Genomic DNA, 22,879 nt, shown 5'->3' on the forward strand with positions numbered 1-22,879 from the left:
TCGTTAAAGATAAATTCCAGTGCTATAAAAATAATCACAATAGCTTGCATTGAATGGCACTTACTATATGTCAGACATTGTGCTAAGTGCTTTTCAAATATGATTTCAATTGATTCTTCCAACAGTTTTAGGGAGTGTTGCTATTCCCATTTTACAACTGAGGAAACTGAAGCAAACAGAAGTTAAGATTCCAGGGCTACTAACTGTCTGAGGCCCCTAAGTCATAACTTCTCTATTCCTAGCCCTGAACCACCTCCTATATTAAGTCTTTCCTGAGCGCTTATGACCACTGTCACTCCACCCTCCATTTACATACTTCATACTCCATTACATACTACAAATGCTTATTGTGTATGTGCATTTTTTTGTACTCATCTTTATCTGGACATGGGATTTCCCCAGATAGAATTTAAATTCCTTCTGCCAAGGATAGCATTTTGAATTTGCATTTCCAGTGCTTAGCTGGAATTCAAGAGGCACTTAATAAATATGTGCTTTGGTCAATTTGGGGAATTTGTTTTGCTTGATTATATATAATTGTAATATATTTTATTGTTTTTGTTTTTTCAATGGGGAGATGCTGGTAGGAGGAAGAGACTATGGTCATGAAAATAAAATAAAATAAAAAAATATATATTATGTATGTTATATATAAAATAAAACATTGCCTGATTAATAGTCTTATTCTCCTTGATTCCAAAGCACAAAACTAAGTTTTAGGAAGGTAGATTTTGGCTGTGCAAGGAAAATTTATTCAAACATTGAATGGAATGCTCTGGGAGATAAATAGAATGCTTTGGGAGATAAGTGGGTTACCTCTTACTAGAGATCTTCAAGTAGGTTCTAGGTAATTACTTGCTGGGGAGTAGTACCAAGGATTCTTAGTTGAGATTGGGTTAGGTCACTTCTGCAATACCCTCCAATGCTGAGGTTCTCTGATATGCATATTTTTAGAAAACATGAAACCATCATCAGCTTAAAAGCAAATCACAATATATAAATTACTCAGGATATCACAAAGGTTCTAGTATCTCAGATCAGAGCCAAACTATTGGTTAATTTCTCACAGCAGCTTTTCAAAAGCTCATTTTCTGAAGTCTTCCATAAACTCTGTTTATTTCCTTCTCCACTCTTTGCCTCCAAAATGGGGACCTTGTTTCTTTCTTTATTGAGAAAATTGAAATCATTCCATATGAGTTCTCTCTTCTTCCATTCTCTCTAGCTCAAAACTCCTTGCTATCATCCCAAACTCCTTCTTTTCCCCAGGCTCACAATGATAGTCTTTCTCTCAGTCGAGACCAGCCCCAGTCCAGCTCCCTGGCTTGCCACCACCCCTCTTAAAACTATTATTTTAAGGGAAGTCACTATTTCCTACAATCCCCTCAAATTTTTGTCCTACACTGTCCTTTCTCAACTCCTAAAAAAGTTGTCTGTGCTCACTGCCACAACTTTCTTTCCATTCACTCACTTTTTAATTCTTTGTAATCTGGCTTCCAACTGACTCCTCTCTTAGAAGTTCCCAATGGAAAAAAAAAAAAAAAAAGAAGTTCCCAATGACTTCTAAATTGCCAAATCTGAGAGTCTTTTTTATTCCTTATGGTTTTCAACCTATTAACTGCTTTTAACACTGCTGACCACAGTCTTCTCCTGGTTATTCTCTCCTTTCTGGGCTTTCATGATACTAGCCTCTTAGAAGAATACTTCTCCAACTAGTCTTACTTCCTCAATTCTCTTCCAATTTAAATTCACTCTCCACAATGCTGGGATTTCTCTTAAGCATGTATCTGATGTTGTCATTCAGGCCCAGGGGATTCCTATTGCTTTTAGGATAAACTACAAACTCTGTTTAGCTTTTAAATCCTTTACATTTTTTTCCAGCATCAGTAGACATTACTCCTCTTACTGAACTCTGAGATGCAGCCACATTGACATCTTTTTTCCTCACAAGTGATGCCCTATATCCTATCTCCAGGATGTCTTTGTAACTTGCTGTCCTGCATTTAAGTAAGAAGGCCTTCTTACTTCCACCTCAAAAAATTGCATTCCTTTTCCCTTTTAAGATTCAGCTCAAGTACCACCTTCTATATGAAATCTTTCCTATACCCTGCAACTGTTTATGTTATCCCTTTTAAAATACACTGCAGTCAAATATTTTGTTTTTATTCTGTTTATAGCTATTGTGCATATATTTAGGTATGTCGCTGTTTTCTCTCCGGTTAGAATTTAAGCTCCTTGGACAAAATTCCCAGCATATAAGACCATTCCTACCACATAGTAGGTACTTACATAGTGATTGAATTCCATCTCTCCCCGCTTGTATATACCAGATTTATGGTTCTTGTAAACTATATAAATTACTTCTTCTTGTCAATTCAGTAGCAGCTCTTTGACAGGATTCCACTCTATTGAATCATATAACTATGTTAATGATAAATTCCTTCACTTATACTTTTCTTTAAGAAAAAAACATTAGCATGACAGTGAAAGAACAAGTAGACTTGGGTCAAAAGACCTGAGTTCAACTACTACCTTAGATACTAACTGTATGATCCTGGACAAGTTATTTAGCCTCTTTCCATCTCAGTCTCTTTATCTGTAAAATGAGAGGAGTGGATTTAATTGCTTCTATAGTTCTAGCTAAATCTAAAAATCTAGAATTCTCCGATCCATTTTCTAGGACTTTTTACTTATTTTTAACTTATTTCTTAAGTTTAGTCAAGTAAAATAATAGTTAATAATAATACCTAGTATTAAAAGAGCACTTTAAAGGTTTGTAATTGCTTTATATGCTATTTCATCTGATCTTCACAAAAAACCTTTAAGACGGGTGTTATGATTACTATCATTTATGGATGATGTAACTAAAGCCGGAAGAGGTTAAGCAATTTATTCAGGACCACACAACTAAGTATTTGAGGTAAGAATTGAACTTAATCTTTTTTACACATCCAAGTCTTGCACTTTATCCATTGTACCACCCAGCTAAAACAGGTTCAAATTCTTTAAATAAAACTGTTTTCAAATACAAGGTAAGTTGGCTGAATAAAAGTGTTAAGTGAAGCTCAGGGAGTAAATCAAACTGTCAAGGCAAATGAAGAATAAAGAAAGCTTAAAAGGACAGGAAGAATATGAAAGGCTAGAGAAAGAGAGAGAAGGAGCAGTAAAAAGATAAGAGGACAAGAAGTATAGTTTATCTTTGAAATCAAGGGAGAAAAGTATTAAAAAGGGGAGAAATGTTAATAGCAAATGCTAAGAGGATAAAAAGGATAAGGAACTAAATAAAATAAGGCCACTGGGATATGGGGATTAGGAAGTCACTGGTGTCCTTTAGGAGCACAGCTTCAGTCAAGTGGTAAGACAGAAGCCAACATGAAAGGAATTGGAGAAGGAATAGTGAAAAACTAGAGATTTTGGATAGACAACACTTTCTGAAAAACTTGGAAGTTATTGAGAGCTACAGAGGAATTAATGGATATTATAGAAGGATCAAAGGAACACTTTTTAAGATTGGAGAGATAGCAGCTTGATTGAAAAGCAGGAAAGAAGAATCTAGTAAAGAAAATGAAAATGCATGAGGCCTAGGTCAAGATGGGTGCAGCAGGAAAGGAAAAAAAGAAAACTTATTAATCTGAGTTTAAGGAATCTCAGGAGTCATCAAGAGCACTCTAGATATGAATAATCACAGCCACATGCCAAATATTCAGCTAAATTTATTATAGTGAGGGATAATTCACTTCTTTCTCTCCCTCAAGAATCAAGGAATTTCCTCTCATGTTTATCTCTAATTGTCAGAAAGATGGTTTTTTTTTTAATATCAAGTTTAAATTGGTCACTTTCCTACTTCTAATCATTGCTCAGTTCTTCTCTCTGAATTTAAGCAAAACAAATCTAATCCTTCTGTGTGACAACCCTTTAAATATTTGAAAGCCACTATCAAGTCTTCCTCTGTTTTTCCTTTTTCAGACTGTCTTTTAGCACTTTCAAATGATCAAATGGCACAAACACGAAGCCCTTAGCCTTATTAGTTGATGTCTCTTGAATACTCTTGAGTATATTTGTCTCTTTCTTGAAATGTGGTGGCCTTAACTGACCACAATATTCCAGATATATGACTATATAGTGGGACTACTACCTTCCTGGTTCTGGTCCAATGGAAATTTAAGATTGTTTAGTTTTTTCTTGTTTATAATATTACATTGTTAACTCATAGCAAGCTTGGAGTAACCAAACTCCCAGAAACACAGAATATGGTAAATATATTATAGGCTGGATGAAAGAGAGAAAGAAAGGAGTTTTCAGATCTAAGTACTGAAAAATTGTCTAAAAGGCCAATTTTTTATTATTAAAATCAAGAATAAGCCTCAGAATTATAGAACTATAAATGACCATAAAGATTATCTTGTCCAATCTTTATTTTATAGATTGAAGAAACTGAGGTCCAGAGAAAGTGTCATAAGGGCAAATTAATGGCAAAATCAAGATGGGGTCTGGGTTTTGAGCCACTTCAGTTGTTTTTTTTCCCCTCCCACGAAACTATATAATAATGTGCTAAAAAAACAAAACAAAACAAAACAAAAGACAAACAGGATAATGAAGTGTTTATAAAAATATTTATCATTATTTCCCCAATATGGAATGTGATTTTGCTTTGTGAAAGCCTCAATAAATATTATATCCTTTTAAAGAAATTTAAAAGAAGACTGATAAGAATTGATATTAAAAAAAAGAAAAAGAAAAAAGGATGTCAGATAAAATGAGGGAGGAAATTAAAATAAAGAGGGAAGAAAGAAAGATGGAAATGAAGAAAAGGAAGAAAATCCAGTTAGTTAGGATATGCCTTAGCTTTGGCTAATCCTTCACTGCAATTACCAAAGTACCTGGCGCTTCAATAAGACTGAGCAACTCAAATAATTTTTCTATCTATAATGAAACTTAAGGAAGAGGAGTGGGATTATCCTTTAGGTTTATTTTCTGTGAATACTTAATGGAAGAGGAAAAAGCTCAAGATCCATGACTCTGGACAATACAAAGCAGAGCCTTAGTTAAGGAGGCTCTAATATTCAGGGCTTTAAAATGGTTTTATTTTTCTATAACCTCAACTTTGAGGTATTCTTCAATGTTAACAATAAAAAATTGCTAAGAGTTTATCAGCTTTCTTAATTCTATTCAGACAGAACTACTAAAAAGAAGCCCACAACTATTTCACATAATCACAAAATCTAAGAGCTGACCAAGAAGACAATCTAGTTTAACCTATCAGTAAGAATCAGTAAGAATATCCTCCTACATCATACCCAACAAGTGGTCATACCATTTCTCCATTAAGTGCTGTAGTAAAGGATAAACCCCTACCATTCCACTTTTACCTCTGTAAAAGTTTTTTTAAATTTTTTTTCTGTTAGAAAGTTTTTCCTAGATCAAGCCCAATTCATTTTTTGTTAACTTATACCCATTATTCCTAATTCTGGCCTCTGGGGCCAAGTAGAATAAATCTAATCATTCTTCCATGTTAAATTCCTTCAAATGACAATTATCTGACAACTCCTTATTTTTCTCTTTTCTAGGTTAAATATCTCCTGTTCCTTCAAATGATCCTCACATGGCATGCCATAAAAAAGGTAGCAAATGAGACCTTTATTCTGAACTTAGACTTACATTCACCATCTAGCTCAATTTCTCAACTCATTTAAATGTCTTATCCTGAAAAAAATCCTCTTAATTAAAAATATAATTTAAATATATAAATAAATAAATATATAAATATCTAAAATAATTAAAAATATAACACACTTGTAAATGATCCAATGACAAGTAAATTCCATAAATGGCTCATTTGTAAAAGGTAAGAGAAAGAATTACTTTATAAAAATAATGAAGAATTTCAAAACAACCCGAAGTCACCAAAAACAAAAAATAAAAAACCCCAAAGCAATTCTGGTGCATTTTAATGGTACAATAAATAAGAGTTTAGGTCCTAAAGTATGGAAGACTCATTTTCTTGAGTTCAAATTTGACCTCAGACATTTACTAGCTATGTTCCCTGGGCAAGTCATTTAACCCTATTTGCCTTAGTTTTTTCATTTGGAAAATGAATTGAGGATGGAAATGGCAAATCACTCTAGTATCTTTGCTAAGAAAACCCCAAACAGGATCACAAAGAACTGGACTGAAATGGCTGAACAATAACAATTTTAGTGAAATCCTACAGAATTATGATTATGTCCAATGGTAATGCAATCTACTAAAGGCAATAAAATAAACTCATAAACAAAAAATGAATACAAAATAATATAATTACAAAAATGTAAAAATGGGAATAATTAGGGCTGGGAACCTACAGGGAGAACACAGAAAAGGCTTTATGTAGGAGTCAATGCCAATCAATTGATCCCATTTTTAGGGGGAAAAGAAGTTAATTTTTATGTTATAATAAAACCAAATCTAAGACAGACCCTGTCAACTATTTGAAATTACACTGGTATGAAAAGACAAAGATTTTAAAAACAACAACCCTTTTTTCTATTGTTGGAAAACACAAATTTGCTTTGAAACAAACAAAAAATTAAATGATCAAAACAACCAAATTTGAAACCAAGCATTCCAGAATATTCTAAGAAACAAAACGTAGCTTTTCTAAGGCTGAAAATTAAAAGGAATAAATTAACAAACTAAACAGAAAATGAAGCCATATTCAGTGATTTTGTGGATGGTCAGAAGTACAGGCACTGGTCACTGAGCAAAGAGAATGGATTATCCTACTCTGTCAGAATCTATATCTCATTTACTGCTTCTATGAAAAGTGTCAATATCTTTTACTTCCCAGATATGTCAGAGTAAAACAAGATTTTTAGAAGTTCTTTTGAAAGCATCATCGTAGACCTATTTTCTACCTTTTAAATGTTTATTTCTTCTTTTCTCTTTCTAGTTAAAAAATAAAGCTTTAATCATTAGTAAGAGAAGACTGATTTCTGTATAACAGTTGTAATAAGAAAAATTTTCTTTACAAAGGAATGAATTCACTTCTTACTAAAGATAAATGTCTTTGACAATTTGGACATTTTTAATTAAATGATAAAAGACTTCTAACTATTCTATTAAAAAGCAAAGAAGAAAAAAGATAATGTGAATAGTCTTGGGAATAAACAAAATGTGTTCAACTAATGGAAATGATTGTTTCCCTTCTACATTGTCAAAAACAGGGACTGCAAAAATACTTTGGTGAAATGAATATTCAACTGTATAATTCTTGTCTGATATAAGTAAATGAATGAGTGAACAAATGAATGAATTTAAAAAAACATTTATTAAGCATCTGCTATATGCCACAAACTGTTTTACATTCTAGAATAACAAATAAAAGAAGTATGACAGTTTCTTCCCTGAAGGAGCTTACATTCTAAAAAAAGGAGACAACCATATAAGGTAAGTGATGGTCAAGGAAGCGAGTTTTTGTTTGGGAAGTCACAGGAATGATGAATGGAACCATTCCCTTTCCAGAAGCAATACTAGTATTTATTTGATTACTGTTCTCTAAGTAAGAGGTGATGGGGAAGGGAGTAGATTATATAAGTGACAACAGGACAGAGAGCAAGATATTACAAGATGTCCAGTGTAGATGGATGTAAAACATGGTCTGGGGCCAGCTAGATATATAGTGGTTTGGGTGAATTGGCATTTAATAGCCAAAAGCTCAGAGCCAGAGTGGAGTTCCAAAGATGAGTGGATTAACTCAACCTGGGAAGGATTAACTCACCCATGGTCTCTGGTCCAGAAAATGATGCTGTTCCAGATGGGAAGGGAAGAGCAGCAGCAGGGCAGATGTCAAGATGTTCCAAGATTTCCAGGGTAGATGGATGTGAAATGAAAATGCTACCTGCTGTGAGTTGGGCAGAAAAAAGCACTAAGGGTATTAAATAAGAATCTCTTAAAAATAATAAAAGCATTCAATGTATGAACTAAAAAAGGTGAGCTTAAAAAGACCCAAGTCTATCATCATTTGTCATTGAATGCAGCTTATTAATCACAAGAGAGTTCAGTTTTCTCAGAAAACCTGGTGCCAATTAAACTATTTGACCAACAAGGCACTTTCATCTTATATGTAGTTTGGAAAACTTGCAACACTAACTAGATGATTGATATATTAAAAGTGATATGGGAATTTTCCCAGTTGTCTTTCATGAATGAAACATGTATAATTCTCCCTCTCCTTGCTCTGATATACTAAAACAAACATATCTGACATATTGAACAAAATTTAATTTTAAAATAATCATTTTATGTGATTGTAGTGTGAAAACAAGTATTTCGCTATGGACTAATCCATACCTGGATTATCAGCAAATTCTTAGGGTTCTCTAAGGATAGCCCTTTATCAATAATTATTTGTTCCTCTAAAAGGCAACTTTACATAAACTAGTGACATTCAATTTACTAAAAATATTGTTTCACAGGCATCAGAACTATTTCCTTTTGTAATTTTTAGAAAAATTACAAACTAAGGTATTTAGTCCTTTTTCTTCTTTCTTTCTGAAAAAGACAAGCTCTAACTGCATCCAAAACCTTAAGTCACACAACTACATTGACTAGGTCCACTAGTACATTATCTAAACTCAACAACTTGGTTTACACTGCTAGCAATCCTTTTACTTTTCCTTGACCATTTAACACTTTACACAGCATCTATCCAAAACCTCTTCTCTCTTCAAGGCTCCTAGGATAACATTCTGAAACATACCTTTATAGAAGAATTCACCTCACACTTTACTAAGAAAACACTTTATTAATACTAAGTTCCAGAAAACAATTTATTAGTCTTGAATTCCCTCTTCTCCCTCATTAAAAAAACAAAAACAAAAAAACTTAGTTCTTATTGGAATTCTATACCTCAAAAGCACTTAATAATATTATTCTTCAATCTCTCCTTTACTCTTGTCTCTGATGAAAAGATGGTTTTTCTCCTAGCCAAAGGCTTGTTAAAAATACCTCAGTGAAAAATAAAAAGATCCATATTTAGAAGCAAAAGAGCTTTTAAACAGCTTCCATGTCCATTTGTGTGTTAAATTACAAGCCACCTGAACAATAGCTGCTAGTCATTGCAATTTGTTTGATAAGAATGTAGTATGGGATAGGAGATGGCCTTGAAGGCAGAAAAAATTGAATTTAAGCCCACCTCTGATGGATATTGGTTATGTAACCTTTGGCAAGTCACTGTATGGGAGATACCAAACTATATTAGTAGAGAGAATTTCCTCCTTTATCAATGACTTCACAGGGCCAGATGCTAGCCTTTATTAAAGACAGAAAAAGCCAATAAATATAAACATTACTGATCTATCACCAACACTTGGACTACATTCAAAACAGTAACTTGCAAATTAGAATTTGTTTCAATATATGAGCTGCCTAGTTTCTTTCATGAACTTAGTTCTAAATTTCTCATAAACAAATGACAAATATTTAATGCATAGGGAAGAATCATAGAGAACAAACAGGATAATTATGGCTTAGAATTATTTCTTTATAATTAATTTCTTTGACTTTGTTTCTAATTAGACCTCTGACTTCACCCATATATTTTATTATGAGAAACTACCTCTCCTAATAAAGATCAGCACCATTCTACAATTGATAGTTTTTAGGCTAACCCTTTTACTTTCTCAAGCTATCTCATTCTATCTCACTCTGCCAACAGATTGCCCCCTCTCCCTTCTTACTGGTTCATCTCCTACTGCCTATGAACCTATCCATGTCTCCCCAACTCTGGAAAAAAGAAAAACAAAAAAACCAAACCTTCATTCAATCCTTACATCTCTGATGATTATTGTCTTATACCTTCTCTGCCCTGTGTGGTTAAAAGGCCAAAAGGACCATCTCCACTTTCTCTTTTCTTAACTCCTTACAATCTGGCTTCCAGTCTTATTATTCCACCGAAATTTTTCTCTCCAAAATCATTAATGATTTCTTACTTGCCAAATCCAATGACCATTTCTCAATTCTCAATCTTCTATAAATTTTCTCTGGACAGGGAGCCATTTCATGTTACTCTTTAGATAGAAAATTGGGAGATGGTACTTCTAGCTTTTTCTGACCTAGAACTCTAAACCGAAAACTCCACCCTCCTGCAAGTGCTAGCAGCCAGCAGTGACCCTGCCCCACTGCCTCTGCATTTACCAAGTATGCTGGCTTCTTCTTGCCCAGTGCCAAGTGTCTGCAGCACAGCTGGGCTTGGCATTCCTAATCAACCAAGGTTTCCTTAGTTTTCCCAAACTTAGATCCCTAACTCCTTAAACTGTCTGGGAGGTGAAAATTTCTGTAGTTCCTGGTGAGGCTTTAGCCTCACTCAGCTAGCCCCAGGGCTCCCCACTTGTTTCTGCTGAGCTAGCCCTCCTGAGGGCTTTCTTCAGATCTTCATGGGTTGTACCTTAAGGAACCTGTTCTGCCTCAAGTCTTCTTGATTTTTTACCAGTCTATGTTAGCTCTGTGGTGCAAATTTGTTCTATTTGTGGGGAAGAGCTTGAAATCTACCAACCTATTCTACCATCTTCCCAAAATCTTCTCCCAATCAACTCTTTCTTGATATGCTCTTCTCTATAGGTTTTCAGAACATGGTTCTTGTGTTATCTTGACTACTTCTGCTGCTTCTGTCCTCTTTGTTGAATCTTTATCCAAATCCTACCTTCTAAGTGCAGGGGTCCCTCAAGTTTTCTCCTAAGCCCTCTTCTCTTTTACTTCTAATACTGCTTCATGTAGTGATCTCATCAACTCCATGGATTTAATTACCATCTCTATGATGATTCTCAAATTTATCTATCTTTCTCCAAGCCTTTGATTCCAATCTAGCATCTCCAACTGCTTTTCAGAGATTTGGAACTGAATGCCCAGTAGACAAATTAAATTCAACATATCCAAAACAGAACTCATTATTTTCCCCTCTAAACTTATCCCTCCCCTCCCTCCTACTGTAGAGGGCAATTCTATCTTTGAAAGTTTCTCAAGCTTGAAAACTAGGAATCAAGCTTTATTCCTGACTCTCACCCTCCCACCCCATATCCAAACTGCTGCTAAAGCTTATCAATATCAACTTTGCAACATTGCTTGAACATGCCTCTTTCTCTTTTGTTATTGTCACCACTCTAGTGTAGGCCTTCATCATCTCATGCCTTAAATTGTAATAGTTTCTTGGTGTGTCTGCTGGCCTTCAAATCTCTCCCCAGTCCAATCCAACTTTTATTCAGCCACTAAAGTGATTTTCTTAAAAGTACAGGTTTGATTATATCTCACCCCTTTTTAATAAACTCCAGTAACTCCCTATTACCTCCAAGAACAAATACAAAATATTGTTTAGTATTCAGATTCCTTTATAGCCTAATTCCCCAACTCTTTGATCCAGTAATATTGGATTTCTGGTTATTTTTGGAACAAAACATTCCATTTCTTATCTCTATAACTTTTTTCATCTGGCCTCAGACACTTACTAGTTGAACAACCCAGAGCAAGTCACTTAACCCTGTTTACCTCAGGTTCCTTATCTGTAAAATGAGCTAGATAAGGAAATAGTAAACCTCCAGTACTTTTGACTAGAAAAGTCCAAATGTGGTCACAGAGAATTGGAAACAACTGAAATAATTCAGCAACAGTTTTAAACAGGTAAAAAATAATTTCTTATAGATGTGGGGATTATTCCTAAATTAATTGCCCTGTGTATATACTACAAACTTGTTATAGTAAAGATCAAAATAAATGCAAAGCTAAAAGAAGGAATATAAATATATGCACACACATATACAAATGTGTGTATATATACATGCATATATAGGTTTGTGTGTGTGTGTGTGTGTGTGTGTATAGTGGGCTGTTAAAAAAACTCTAACCTGAGACTTGGCAACTCAACAAAATCTAATTCCCTATTATTGGTCTTATGACTTCTGAGCTCTTAAGCTTTTCCATTAAAAGATAATTCCATTTAATCTACACTTCCAGTGAAAAGGTTACAGACTAATATTGAGGTACATCAATTCTAAAATTCTACTTCATTATCATCCTAAAGAATAGGGATCATCCAAGAAGCCCCAATGAGCCTTGAGCCCTTTTTAGCTTTCCTAGGAGGTTTTTCCTTTGTTCTCTCACAATCTACCTACTAAACCCTCCTGTTTTTTTTTTTTTTTTTTTTTTAATTCACATTCCCTTGATTCTTCCTCTCTATTCCTTTGGGCACTGTCACCTCTTCTTCCTTTATATTGCCACCCTTAGCCTTTTCCCTATAAACCGAGCAGAGGCAAAATCAAGAATAGAAGCAAACAGATCCAAGAGGAAAAGGGCACACGAATATAAAAGTATTTATAGAAGCTCTTTTTTTGTTTGTAGCGGCAAAAAAAAAAAAAAAAAAAAAAACCAAACAAAACCAAACGCTGGAAATTAAGGATATGTCAATCAATTAGGGGATGGACAAACAAATCATGGCATACAAATGTAACAGAATATTACTGTAACTGTAAAAAAGATGGTTTTGGAGAAACCTGGGAAGACTTATGAATACAGTCAAGTGAACAAAACCAGGAAACAGTAAAATAACAACACTATAAAAAAATGATTTTGATAGAATTATGGACTCTGACATATGCAATGATCAACCATGATTCCAGAGAGCTAATGATGAACTAAACCCTCTATCTCCTGTTGGAGATGTAATGGATTCCAAATACTGAATGAGACACATTTTTTTAGACACAGACAATGTAGGAATTTAGTTTGATTTGTAAAAGCTTGTTTGTTTTTTATTTTAAATTGGGGAAATGAGAATAAATGTTTGCTAATTAAAAAAAATAAAATGAAATATTTTTTAAAATGGTGGAGAACCAAACTTTGGACAAAAGTATCATTTTATTTAAGACTAGTCTCATAGCTCATTTCCATGGAATCAGAAAAACTAGTTGGGAAGAATCAGTCATCTAACTAAGCATAAATTTGATTCCCTATAACTTCCAAATTTTGGTCCTACTTCTGTACAGTTCAGTGATCAAAGGGTATAATCAAAGAATTCTAAAAAGGATATTCGAGCTACTAACAACCACAAGAAAAGCAAACTAAAAAATCTTGAAATTCTACTTCAGATCCATCAAATTTGCAAATATGGCAAAAAAAGGACTGGGAGGGGGAATAGCAATTTTTCAAGAGGGTATGTGATAATTATTCATAAATACTCTTGAACTGTGAAATAGTCCAACCATTCTGGAAAGCAATTCTATGCAAAAAGTTATCCATCTATGTTTATAACCTTTGATCCAACAATACCACTCATAGGTATATATCTCCAAAAGCTCAAAAGCAAAGGAAAAGTATATATGTGTATGAAAATATTTACAGTAGCACATTTTAATAGTTTGGCAAAGAATTGCAAACAAAATGGGTGTATATTAATTGGGAAAAGCTTAACAAATTATGGTACAGTTGATGTAGTGAGCGGATAGTGTGCCAGACTTAGGTGTCGGGAAGATCCAAGTTCAAATTTCTTTTTAGACACTTAGTCATATAATCCTGTACATATCAATTCTTTTAGCTTTAGTTTCTTCATTCATACAATGGGGAAGACAGTAGGCCCTATGCCAGATGCCTGTTAAGAGTAATAGCACATTGCAAATCTCAAGATGATATATAAATGTTAGCCTTGTGATTATTTTGCCATTAGAAATCAGAAAACAGATTCAGAAGAATCTGTGAAGACACATAATAAAATGAGTAGAATCAAAGAGAACTTATAAAATGACAATGAGGAAAGGAAAGGAAAACAACTTTCAAAGACTTAAGAATTCTGAATAATGCAACGAATAATAACTAAGGATTAATGAAGAATCATGCTCTGCATCTCTTAGCAAAAAAGATTGACCAGAGGTACAGAATGAGCCACATATTTTCAGATGTGGCCAATGTGACACCTCATTTTTCTTGATCATACTTATTTGTTAAAGGGGATAGGATTCTGGAAGAGGACATAGAAAGTAGGTAGGAATAGTATGAAGGAAACATTTTTTAAAAGCAGCATTAATAAAAAGATTTTAAATATACACAGAAGAGAGAAGGAAGTCAAAGGGAACACAGACAAATAGGGTAGTGTGGATATTGCCATGCTAAATCTAATATATACTTTTAAAAATGAGCTGTACATAAAAGATTCATGGTTTCATGGGCAAACCTTTTTTTTGTTTTCTTTTTAATATGGATATTTGTCAAGTTCATAATAAAAAATAAAATAAAAACAGAATTAGTTTATTTAGAATTAGCTCTGCTTTCACATGATACTAACATGGACTCATCTTACCAATATGGATATTTCTTCTAATAACAAGGATCATAACCTGGAAGCTAGGGTCAAGAAAAACTTTGCGATTTCCCCAAAAGTAAACCAGTCAACTCTCTTACCCCAAAATTCTTTGTACAATCAGTCCAACAAACTAACACTGTTCAAGAAATGGACAGATGGACATGCTATACAGATTTTCCATGCCACTATGGTTCTCCTATATATTTAGTTAGACCAGACTATTAGATGATTCTAGATCTTATTTTTCAATGTAGTGGGGCTTAATGCAATCAGCACAATCTTATTTGTAAATGGGAGCATCTGGGAAATTATACCATCTATGAGGAAATGGTTGTGGATTTGAACTTCGAGCTGAATCTTCTTTATGACAGTAGTAACATCTTTGGCAAGCAATATTCCTGTTTTATTCAAGGGATTTTGTGTACTTTTGACATTGGAGGCAAATCTTTAAGGCAGCATTTTACTCTAATGAATGAAATGCTGAACCTTAAATTTTCTGTATCTTTCCACTGGTTATGGTATTGCAGAGGTATGGGTTTCCTTCTATGTCATTAAGAATCCATAGTGTCTTCAGTATGTGAGTAGATTATTCCTATGTAGGAAGAAAAGTAGGTAGACAGTGGTTATTTATATTCCCTTCACTGCATTTTTTTGTAAAAATAAGGTCCAAGATTTTTCGATAGTTTTGGTATCTTTTCCTCCTTCAGACATAATGAGTGTCAATTCTGTAACACTTTCAAGTTTCTATATCTCTAGCATAGATCTTTTCTGTATGTACTTAATCTAGAACAGCTATTTTTCCTATTTTTTGTTTTCTCCAGCACCACTTCCAGTTAATCTAGCAGTACACCTAGTTAATGACTATAATGTCAGAGTCTAAGTATTGTTGTTTTCATTGTCTTCCCTACCCACAACTGAAGATAAGCACTGTAATAGAGGCCTCTTTCCAGGCTATGTTATGCCTTATTATGGTTTAACTAATTCAAATTCTATCTATAAGTACTACTTGTCTATCTTGCTACAAGGATAGAGATAGCCAATACAAATCTAAGCTACTGGCAGAAAAACAAAAAGTAATAAATGACAGGTTTAGTTACAATTTATGTCTATAAAAAAGCACTGATATTCATATCCCTGAATATCAAATTGGAATCAGGACTTTATTTGCAACCAGTGGAGAAAAGATAAAGTATTACTTTAAGGAGAAGAGCTGAATAAATTATAGTACATTAATGTAATGGAATATCATTGCATCATTAGAAATAACAAATATGAAGAATTCAGAGAGAATTTTGGGAAGATTTTGAAGTGATGCAAAACAAAGCAAACAGAAACAAGGAAAATATATACAACTGCTACAATTTTCTAATTGTAACTGTAAGAAATGAAACATATCAGTTTTGACATTCTCATCGTAAATAACATCAGAAACAAAATGAAGTTATGGTTAAATGGATATATGCTTAACAGGTTCTCCTTGGGAAAACAAATAAAGGACCAATAGGCAATAAGACAATAAGAAATCAAAGGCAATAAAACATTGCAAAGAGATATTTGGTCATTTTGAGATAAGTACTTATACAAAGACAATCATGAAAATCATTGCAGTTTACACAAAAATATCTCTAGGGGAGAACAAAGAGGTAAAGTTATTCTATAAAGAACTCAATAGCAAAGATATTTGGATAACATTCTGATGATCAATATCAAATAAAACATAAAACTGGGAGCTATATGCTATGCAAAAGCATTTGTCACCAAACTTGGAAGGAAAGTCAAAACAGGAAGATTCCCTTTAAATGGTGAAGTCTTCCAGATGCTCACATTTGCAATTGTCATTGTACATTGACACTGACTGCATCAAACCTCAGGCACTGCATAGATTCCCAAATTAAATTCAAAATTGTTCAAAAGTCCAGGCAATATATCCAGGAAAAACCATGTGAATGAAGACTGTGTGAAAAGTATAAATGGATGACCCATAGAATTGGTCTGATAGCACACATCTTTTAACAATTGCAGATAGACAATGAACTGACTAGGAAGAAAGTATCCTAGATTGTCTTTGATAATGTATTTTAATATTATTTTAATATGTCAACTTCTCCCTGAAATAAAGATCTATTTGTTTTAGCATCAATTTTTTTCTGATGATTCTATATATCTGTGAATCATGGAATATTACAAAGAGCAGTAAATAAGGAAATATGATCAGGCTGCAACATAATATATAAGAGTAACATTTTAAAGGATTTCATTAGAGATATATGACTGGAAAAGGAGGTAGTCAGTCATGAAAAATAAAGGAAGAAAAGAGTGACAGACTGGATGTTCTATGGTATTTTATACAATGTTAAGACATCAAGGTGTAAGCACACTGTGGATTCCCTATGAAAGATTTGCCAGAGGACACAAACAAGAGTTTTGCAAGATGGGAAGATGTGAATAGGTCATCATCTCTCTCATTAGAGGAATTAACCACATGAGAAAACTTTTTTTTTCAGAATAGACTAATTTTTCAAAAATCAGATATACCTGTAGATTATTTTTAGTGAAGCTACTTAGTAGTTTATGATTTTAATATCCACTTTCAATATCTTGTTAAAAAACTCTTAATCTTAAATATTCTACTTTTGATTAATAGATATATATGTATAAAGTTCTATCAATTAATTACAGAAAGCACATTTTCACAATAGGATATACCTAAAAGAGAGGTGAAATAAAAAGGGCAAAAAGAAAGAATTTCACTCCAAATATATTGCCTGCAAAATTACTAATAACATGCATTAAAGGGAGACAGGAAGTAAGAGCTGGTTTCTAGCTCTGGTTCTGTTAGCAACAAGCTGTGTGACCTTAAGCAAAGACACTTTTCTGGGGCTCACTTTCCTTATCTGTAACAGATTTCTAAGATTCCTTTTAACTTTAAAATGCTATGATGCCAAGATCTTTTTTTCTTCCTATTTAAATGACAAGAACAGAAGGCTACAAATGGAAACCAAAATGAGAAAGAACTATAGGAAACAATATTTTATTTAATGAATCATATTCATATATACATGCACATACCTAACAGAATGTGTGTATGTTTGTGTGTATATATATTTATGTGTATATAATAACCATAAAGACAAGCTCTTTCAAGATTATTTAGAGCTGGTGACAATTTTGGGAGTTCACATAAGCAGCCTTTTCCAATTCTCAAAATATGGATGTTGCTGAAATGTCAATGGTAACAATGTTTGGAAGATTACAATAATATCAATATAAAGATATTCATCAAAAAAAGAAAATGCCACTCATTAGAATTCTACAAAAGAAATAATGATATTTATTTTGCTTGGTTTCAGTGAGTTAGTAGGAATAATGAATGGAAATTGCAAATTGCTAAAAGATTATAAGGAAAACTTTTCACATAATTAAAATTAATCCAAAAATGGAATGAACTCCCCAGAAAGTGGTAGGTCCTCCCTAATTATAGATATTCAAACAAAAATTGGATGATCACTTGTCAGACATGTTGTCCTGGGCATTTGTATTCAAGTATGGATTATAGATTAGATATCTAAAATTCCTTCCAAATCTTAAAATTTTGTGATACATTTAAAGATGGTCAGGAACTTCTATATATTTCAGAAATCTGTTAAAATCATTCCTCTCTAACTTTATGTATCTTTTCAAGCATTCAGGATAGGGCTGAAAAAAACAACTTCAACACTGTAAATAACTAGAAAAATTCTGACATCTAACTGAGAAATATCTATATTAATTATATAATCATACAGTTAAAAGCAACTTACAAATCTGAAACATTGGACTTTGATTTACTGAAATAGTATAGCAGACATTAGGCTTACTGTTAAACTATGATTATTCTTTTTAAGAACAACTATTTTATCTTTTTGCTATTTTGAACAATTGAATATAATAGTGTTTATGGTGCAGTAAATGCTGATCATTCACTTGAAATAAGTAGACTTGGAATTAAATTCCAATTCAGATGCTTGCTACTTGTTTTATCATAGAAAAGTCTCAATGTTGCAAGTTTCAGTTTCCTTTTCTGTTAAGGATTACACGTATTATATCCCATAGTTGTGAGGAAATCATTTGGTAAAACTTAAAGCTCTATCAGAAGCTATCTAAATGTGAGTTGCTGTGTGATGATAATGGTTTTATGTGTTGGGAACTTTCTCAATGGAAGAACCATAGCTTCAAATGGATGGACTCAACTAAGAAAAAGGCACAGGTCAATACTCAGGGAGATCTGTGATCTTATCACAGTTATGGACATTCCCTCTAATGACAGAATGCAATGCACATAATCTTCTGTAACTCCTCTTTGTACTCTTCCACAATTCATTCCTCCACAGGAGAATCACCAAATAAATGTGCTAAGGGCTTCTCTAGAGATTTCTTGACATAGTGCAGAAAACAATGGAAGTTGTGAAGGATATCCTCTAATTATCTTTCAGTCTTGCAATGTAAGTGTCATTCTCTCTTTCCTGCTCATACACCTCTCTGATTATATTTTTCTACTCCATTTCCTTTATAAGTAGCTAAGTGGTTCAGTGGAGTGACCAGTGGAGTAGAGGCAGAAAGACCTGAGTTCAAATTTAACCTCAGAAACTGTGTGTCTAACCTTGGGCAAGTCACTTAACTTGATCTGCCTCAGTTTACATTTTTGTGAAATGAGCTGGAGAAGGAAATTACTTTAGTAACTACTCCAAGAAAACCTAAAAGGGGCCATGGAGAGTTCAACGTGACTGAACAACAGCAACAATAGAATACAATTTATCAAATTAAACATTTACAATTACTACTGAAGACTTCATGGATTTAGGCACACTTGCTAATTTCTTCATTTTAAAATGTTAAGTTACATTCTTAAGCTACACAATATATCTGGGGAAAATAAAACTATAGAATTCTCTTATTCAACTCCTTTTACGAGATTCTCATATTTATCCAAGTATCTCACTGCTTTTAAAATTTTCTTCAGAGATTTATTCTATAAAGCAGCTTACCTTGAAAATGATATGATTAAATTCCTGTACACATTTCCCACCATTTGTTCTCAATAAAAACTCACTGCTACATGGGTTTAATCATTTACAATGTCCCCATTGATAGTCATTTCTTTTTCAAAAGACATAAAAACTTGGTTATTGTGTTTTTTCATCATATTTTTCCTTTGACTTTTAAAATAATGATCCATAAATAAAACTTTATATACTTATGTGTTTATATACTTATACTCCTCCTTCCAATCACTTCATATGATAAAGTCCAGACCCAACAATTCAAGAATGAATGTTACACTTTTTCAATATTTCCTCCTATATCTCCTTAAACCACAGTATGACACTCTAAATTTTAAAAAGGCCATGAGATACCATGAATACTATATGCATTCCTCTAAAGTTATTTATTAAAAATTTGGCTCAACTTCTAGGTTCAGTTAACTACCTTTAGACTTAAATACATAATAATAACTTAAACATAAGCCTAATTATTAAGGTAATTAAACACATTCAAGAATATGAAATAAATGCTGTTGTGTGAAAAGTGAAAAATTCAACTTTAGTCCTTCTTTTATAATAAGACCAAATTGTTTTAATTGTTATGAGCAATAAGTGAGATTTTTAGAACTTAATTTACTTTCCTATTAGGTGAAAAAACCTTAGAAAATTTTAATTGATTGATATATGATGTTGATAAAATTTGGACAATTTCATTTTTAAAAAATCCATGTATTATGAAGTGCAGTACATATTTGTATAAAATCAATTTCCTTATGTACATACTTTCACAGGAGTCAATAACTTTTTTCACAAGTGCCAATTTCTCATTTATTCATTCATTAGAATAAAGGAAGAGAAAGGTGAAAAGATGGGTTGGTTAAAGGATATGAACAATTTTCAGATGAAGAAATTAAAGTTATTTCTAGTCATATATAAAAATGCTCTAAACCACTATTGATTAGAGAAATGCAAATTAAAGACAACTCTGACTACCACTTCACACCTCTCAGATCAGCTAAGATGACAGGAAAAGATAATGGAGAATGTTGGAGGGGATGTGAGAAAACTGGAACACTAATGCATCATTGGTAGAGTTGTGAAATGATCCATCCTTTCTGGAGAGCAATTTGAAACTATGCTCAAAGGGCTATTCAAACTGTACATACTTTCTGAACCACTACTGGGTTTGTATCCCAAAAAGATCATAAAAAAGGGAAAGGGATCCACATGTGCAAAAATTGTTTGTAGTAGTCCTTTATGTAGTAGTAAGGAATTGAAAATTGAGTGGATGCCCATCAGTTGGGGAATAGCTGGATAAGTTAAGTTACATTATATGAATATAATGGAATAGTATTGTTCTATAAGAAATGATGAACAGGCTGATTTCAGAAAAGCCTGGAAAGACTTCCATCAACTGATGTTTAGTGAAGTGAGCAGAACCAAGAGAACACAGTACACAGTAACAAAAAGATTATGTGATAATCAACTGTGATGGATTTTGGCTCTTCTCAACAATGAGGTGATTCAAGCCAATTCCAATAGACTTATAATGAAAAGAGCCATCATACACAGAGGGAACTATGGAGATTGAATGTTGATCAAAACATAGTATTTTCACCCTTGTTGCTGTTAGTTTGTTTTCTTTCCTTTCGTGTTTTTTCCCTTTTGATTTTTTTTTTTTTTTTTGCACAGCATGAGGAATATGGAAATATGTTTAGAAGAATTGCATGTTTTAACATATTGCTTGCTGTCTTGGGGAGGGGAAAGGAGGGCAGAGAGGGAGAAAAATTTGGAATACAATGTTTTTAAAGGTAAAATGTTAAAAAACAATCTTGGCATGTATTTGGAAAAATAAAATACTATTTTTAAAAAACAGAGTGATCAATCTTAAATTTGACACTTAACCCCTAACAAAGTCTTTAAACCAGAAAACACCCAGTCTAAGAATGTGAAAAGGCCAATTGGCCTTGATATTCTAGTAGACAGAAAAATAGTTGGGGATTCCCTGGGAGTATAGTCCCTGTAAATTTAGACTTCTTGGCAGCACAGCAAATCAAACAACAAAAATTAACCTCATTTTAAGAGACAATGGGGTAAAGTGACTTGCTTAGGGTCACACAGCTAGGAATCAATGTCTGAGGCCAGATTTGAACTCACATCCTCCTGACTCCAGGGCCAACATTCTATCTACTCCACTATCTAGCTGCCCCAACTTAGCTCATTTTAAACAGAACAATGCATTAATTTACACTAAAGAATAATATCCTTTGAAACCTTTGAACTTGTAGATTCTGGTGCTCCCATAGTTGTCTTAGACACATTATTAGATTACTCTTTACTGCTCCTATTGCTTGTTATAGCTACTTTATATCCTGCTGTCACCATTTCAAGTATTACAGTGGTTGCTTTAAAATGAAGTTTTTGTGCTTTAAATATAAAATTTTAAGAGAACTGCTTAGTCAAATGTAATTTATTTTATCTAGGAGTCACATCTCTCCCTCTTCTGTCCAAAACAGCTTTTATTTTAAGATTATGTCCACAGGGGAAAAATTCTTTTTTCTTTAAGCAAATTTCACTGAGTCATAAAATTTTAGATTTTGGGAGAGAACTCAGAAGACATCCAATATGCTAAGTTTTACAGATAAAGAAAAAGGGCCCAGATATCTCTTTCAAAGCAAACATCATATTTGTTCAAATCCTAGTTCAAATAACAAATACTAACTGGCATGGAACTAATGTAAATGATTCAAGTAAATATCCAAGAGTGAAAATCACAAAAGAAAGTTATATAACAATAATAGTTGTTAATTCCTGGAAATTATTACCAAAATTAAGCATCCTCATTTTTTGCCAATAGTTGTCTCCAGAGACTGGAAAATAGCAAAATAAATCTTAGTGTACAACGATAACTTTTAAGGCATGAAGGTAACAGCCCTTCCCCTCCTCCCCCCAAGCTTGACCCACATGATATCACTTAAGCAGATAAAACATTGCTGGGCTCTACCAAAATCAATAAAATCTTAAAATACTCTTCTAAACTGATGAACAGTCAAAATAAGGTCATTATTTTGAAATCTGTAGCAAAGCTAAAATCCTAATCAGCATGATTTTCTGTCTGTTCACACATAAATTCAGGATGAAAGGCTAAAGTACTGAGTACACATGGGAAACTTAAGGAAAAAACAATTTAAAAAATGTTTTCTCTTAACAACTCAAGGACAATTGCTAACAATGTAAAAATGAGAAGAAATGGAAGAATTAAAACATTTTTTAAAAGACCATTTTGTGACTTTTTACTGTTCACCATTCTTGCTACCATCCCACAAAGAAGCAAAGAAAAAAATTTGGGGTCTAACATTAGAGATAAGTATGAAAAAATTTTGTTCTAGTTCAGTAGAAACTTAGCAATGGGTTTCTGTACTTCTAGCATGTAACCACTTGTTGGAGGATCTATTTCAGAGAGTTCATGAACATATCTAGTACTAAAGCAATGCTAATTTCTAAAGAAAACTATTAAATACAAATATTCTCTTATCAGAGT

The 22,879-nt window shown here is 33.1% G+C and overlaps 1 protein-coding gene across 2 annotated transcripts in view; it reads right to left on the bottom strand.

Annotated features, from left to right (window-relative positions):
• MOSMO (modulator of smoothened) overlaps window positions 1-22,879 on the bottom strand; it is a 69,006-nt gene that overhangs the window by 29,962 nt on the left and 16,165 nt on the right. The window contains exon 2 of one of the 2 annotated variants that reach the window (XM_031942075.1): window positions 7,754-7,876. The exons of the other annotated variant lie outside the window; for it this stretch is intronic. Within the exon in view, the coding sequence (XP_031797935.1) occupies window positions 7,754-7,876 (123 nt within the window). The remainder of the gene's footprint in view (window positions 1-7,753; window positions 7,877-22,879) is intronic. 2 annotated transcript variants of the gene reach the window in all.

This window comes from Sarcophilus harrisii, chromosome 1 (genome assembly GCF_902635505.1).
Source record: "Sarcophilus harrisii chromosome 1, mSarHar1.11, whole genome shotgun sequence".
Classification (NCBI taxonomy): Eukaryota; Metazoa; Chordata; class Mammalia; order Dasyuromorphia; family Dasyuridae; genus Sarcophilus; species Sarcophilus harrisii.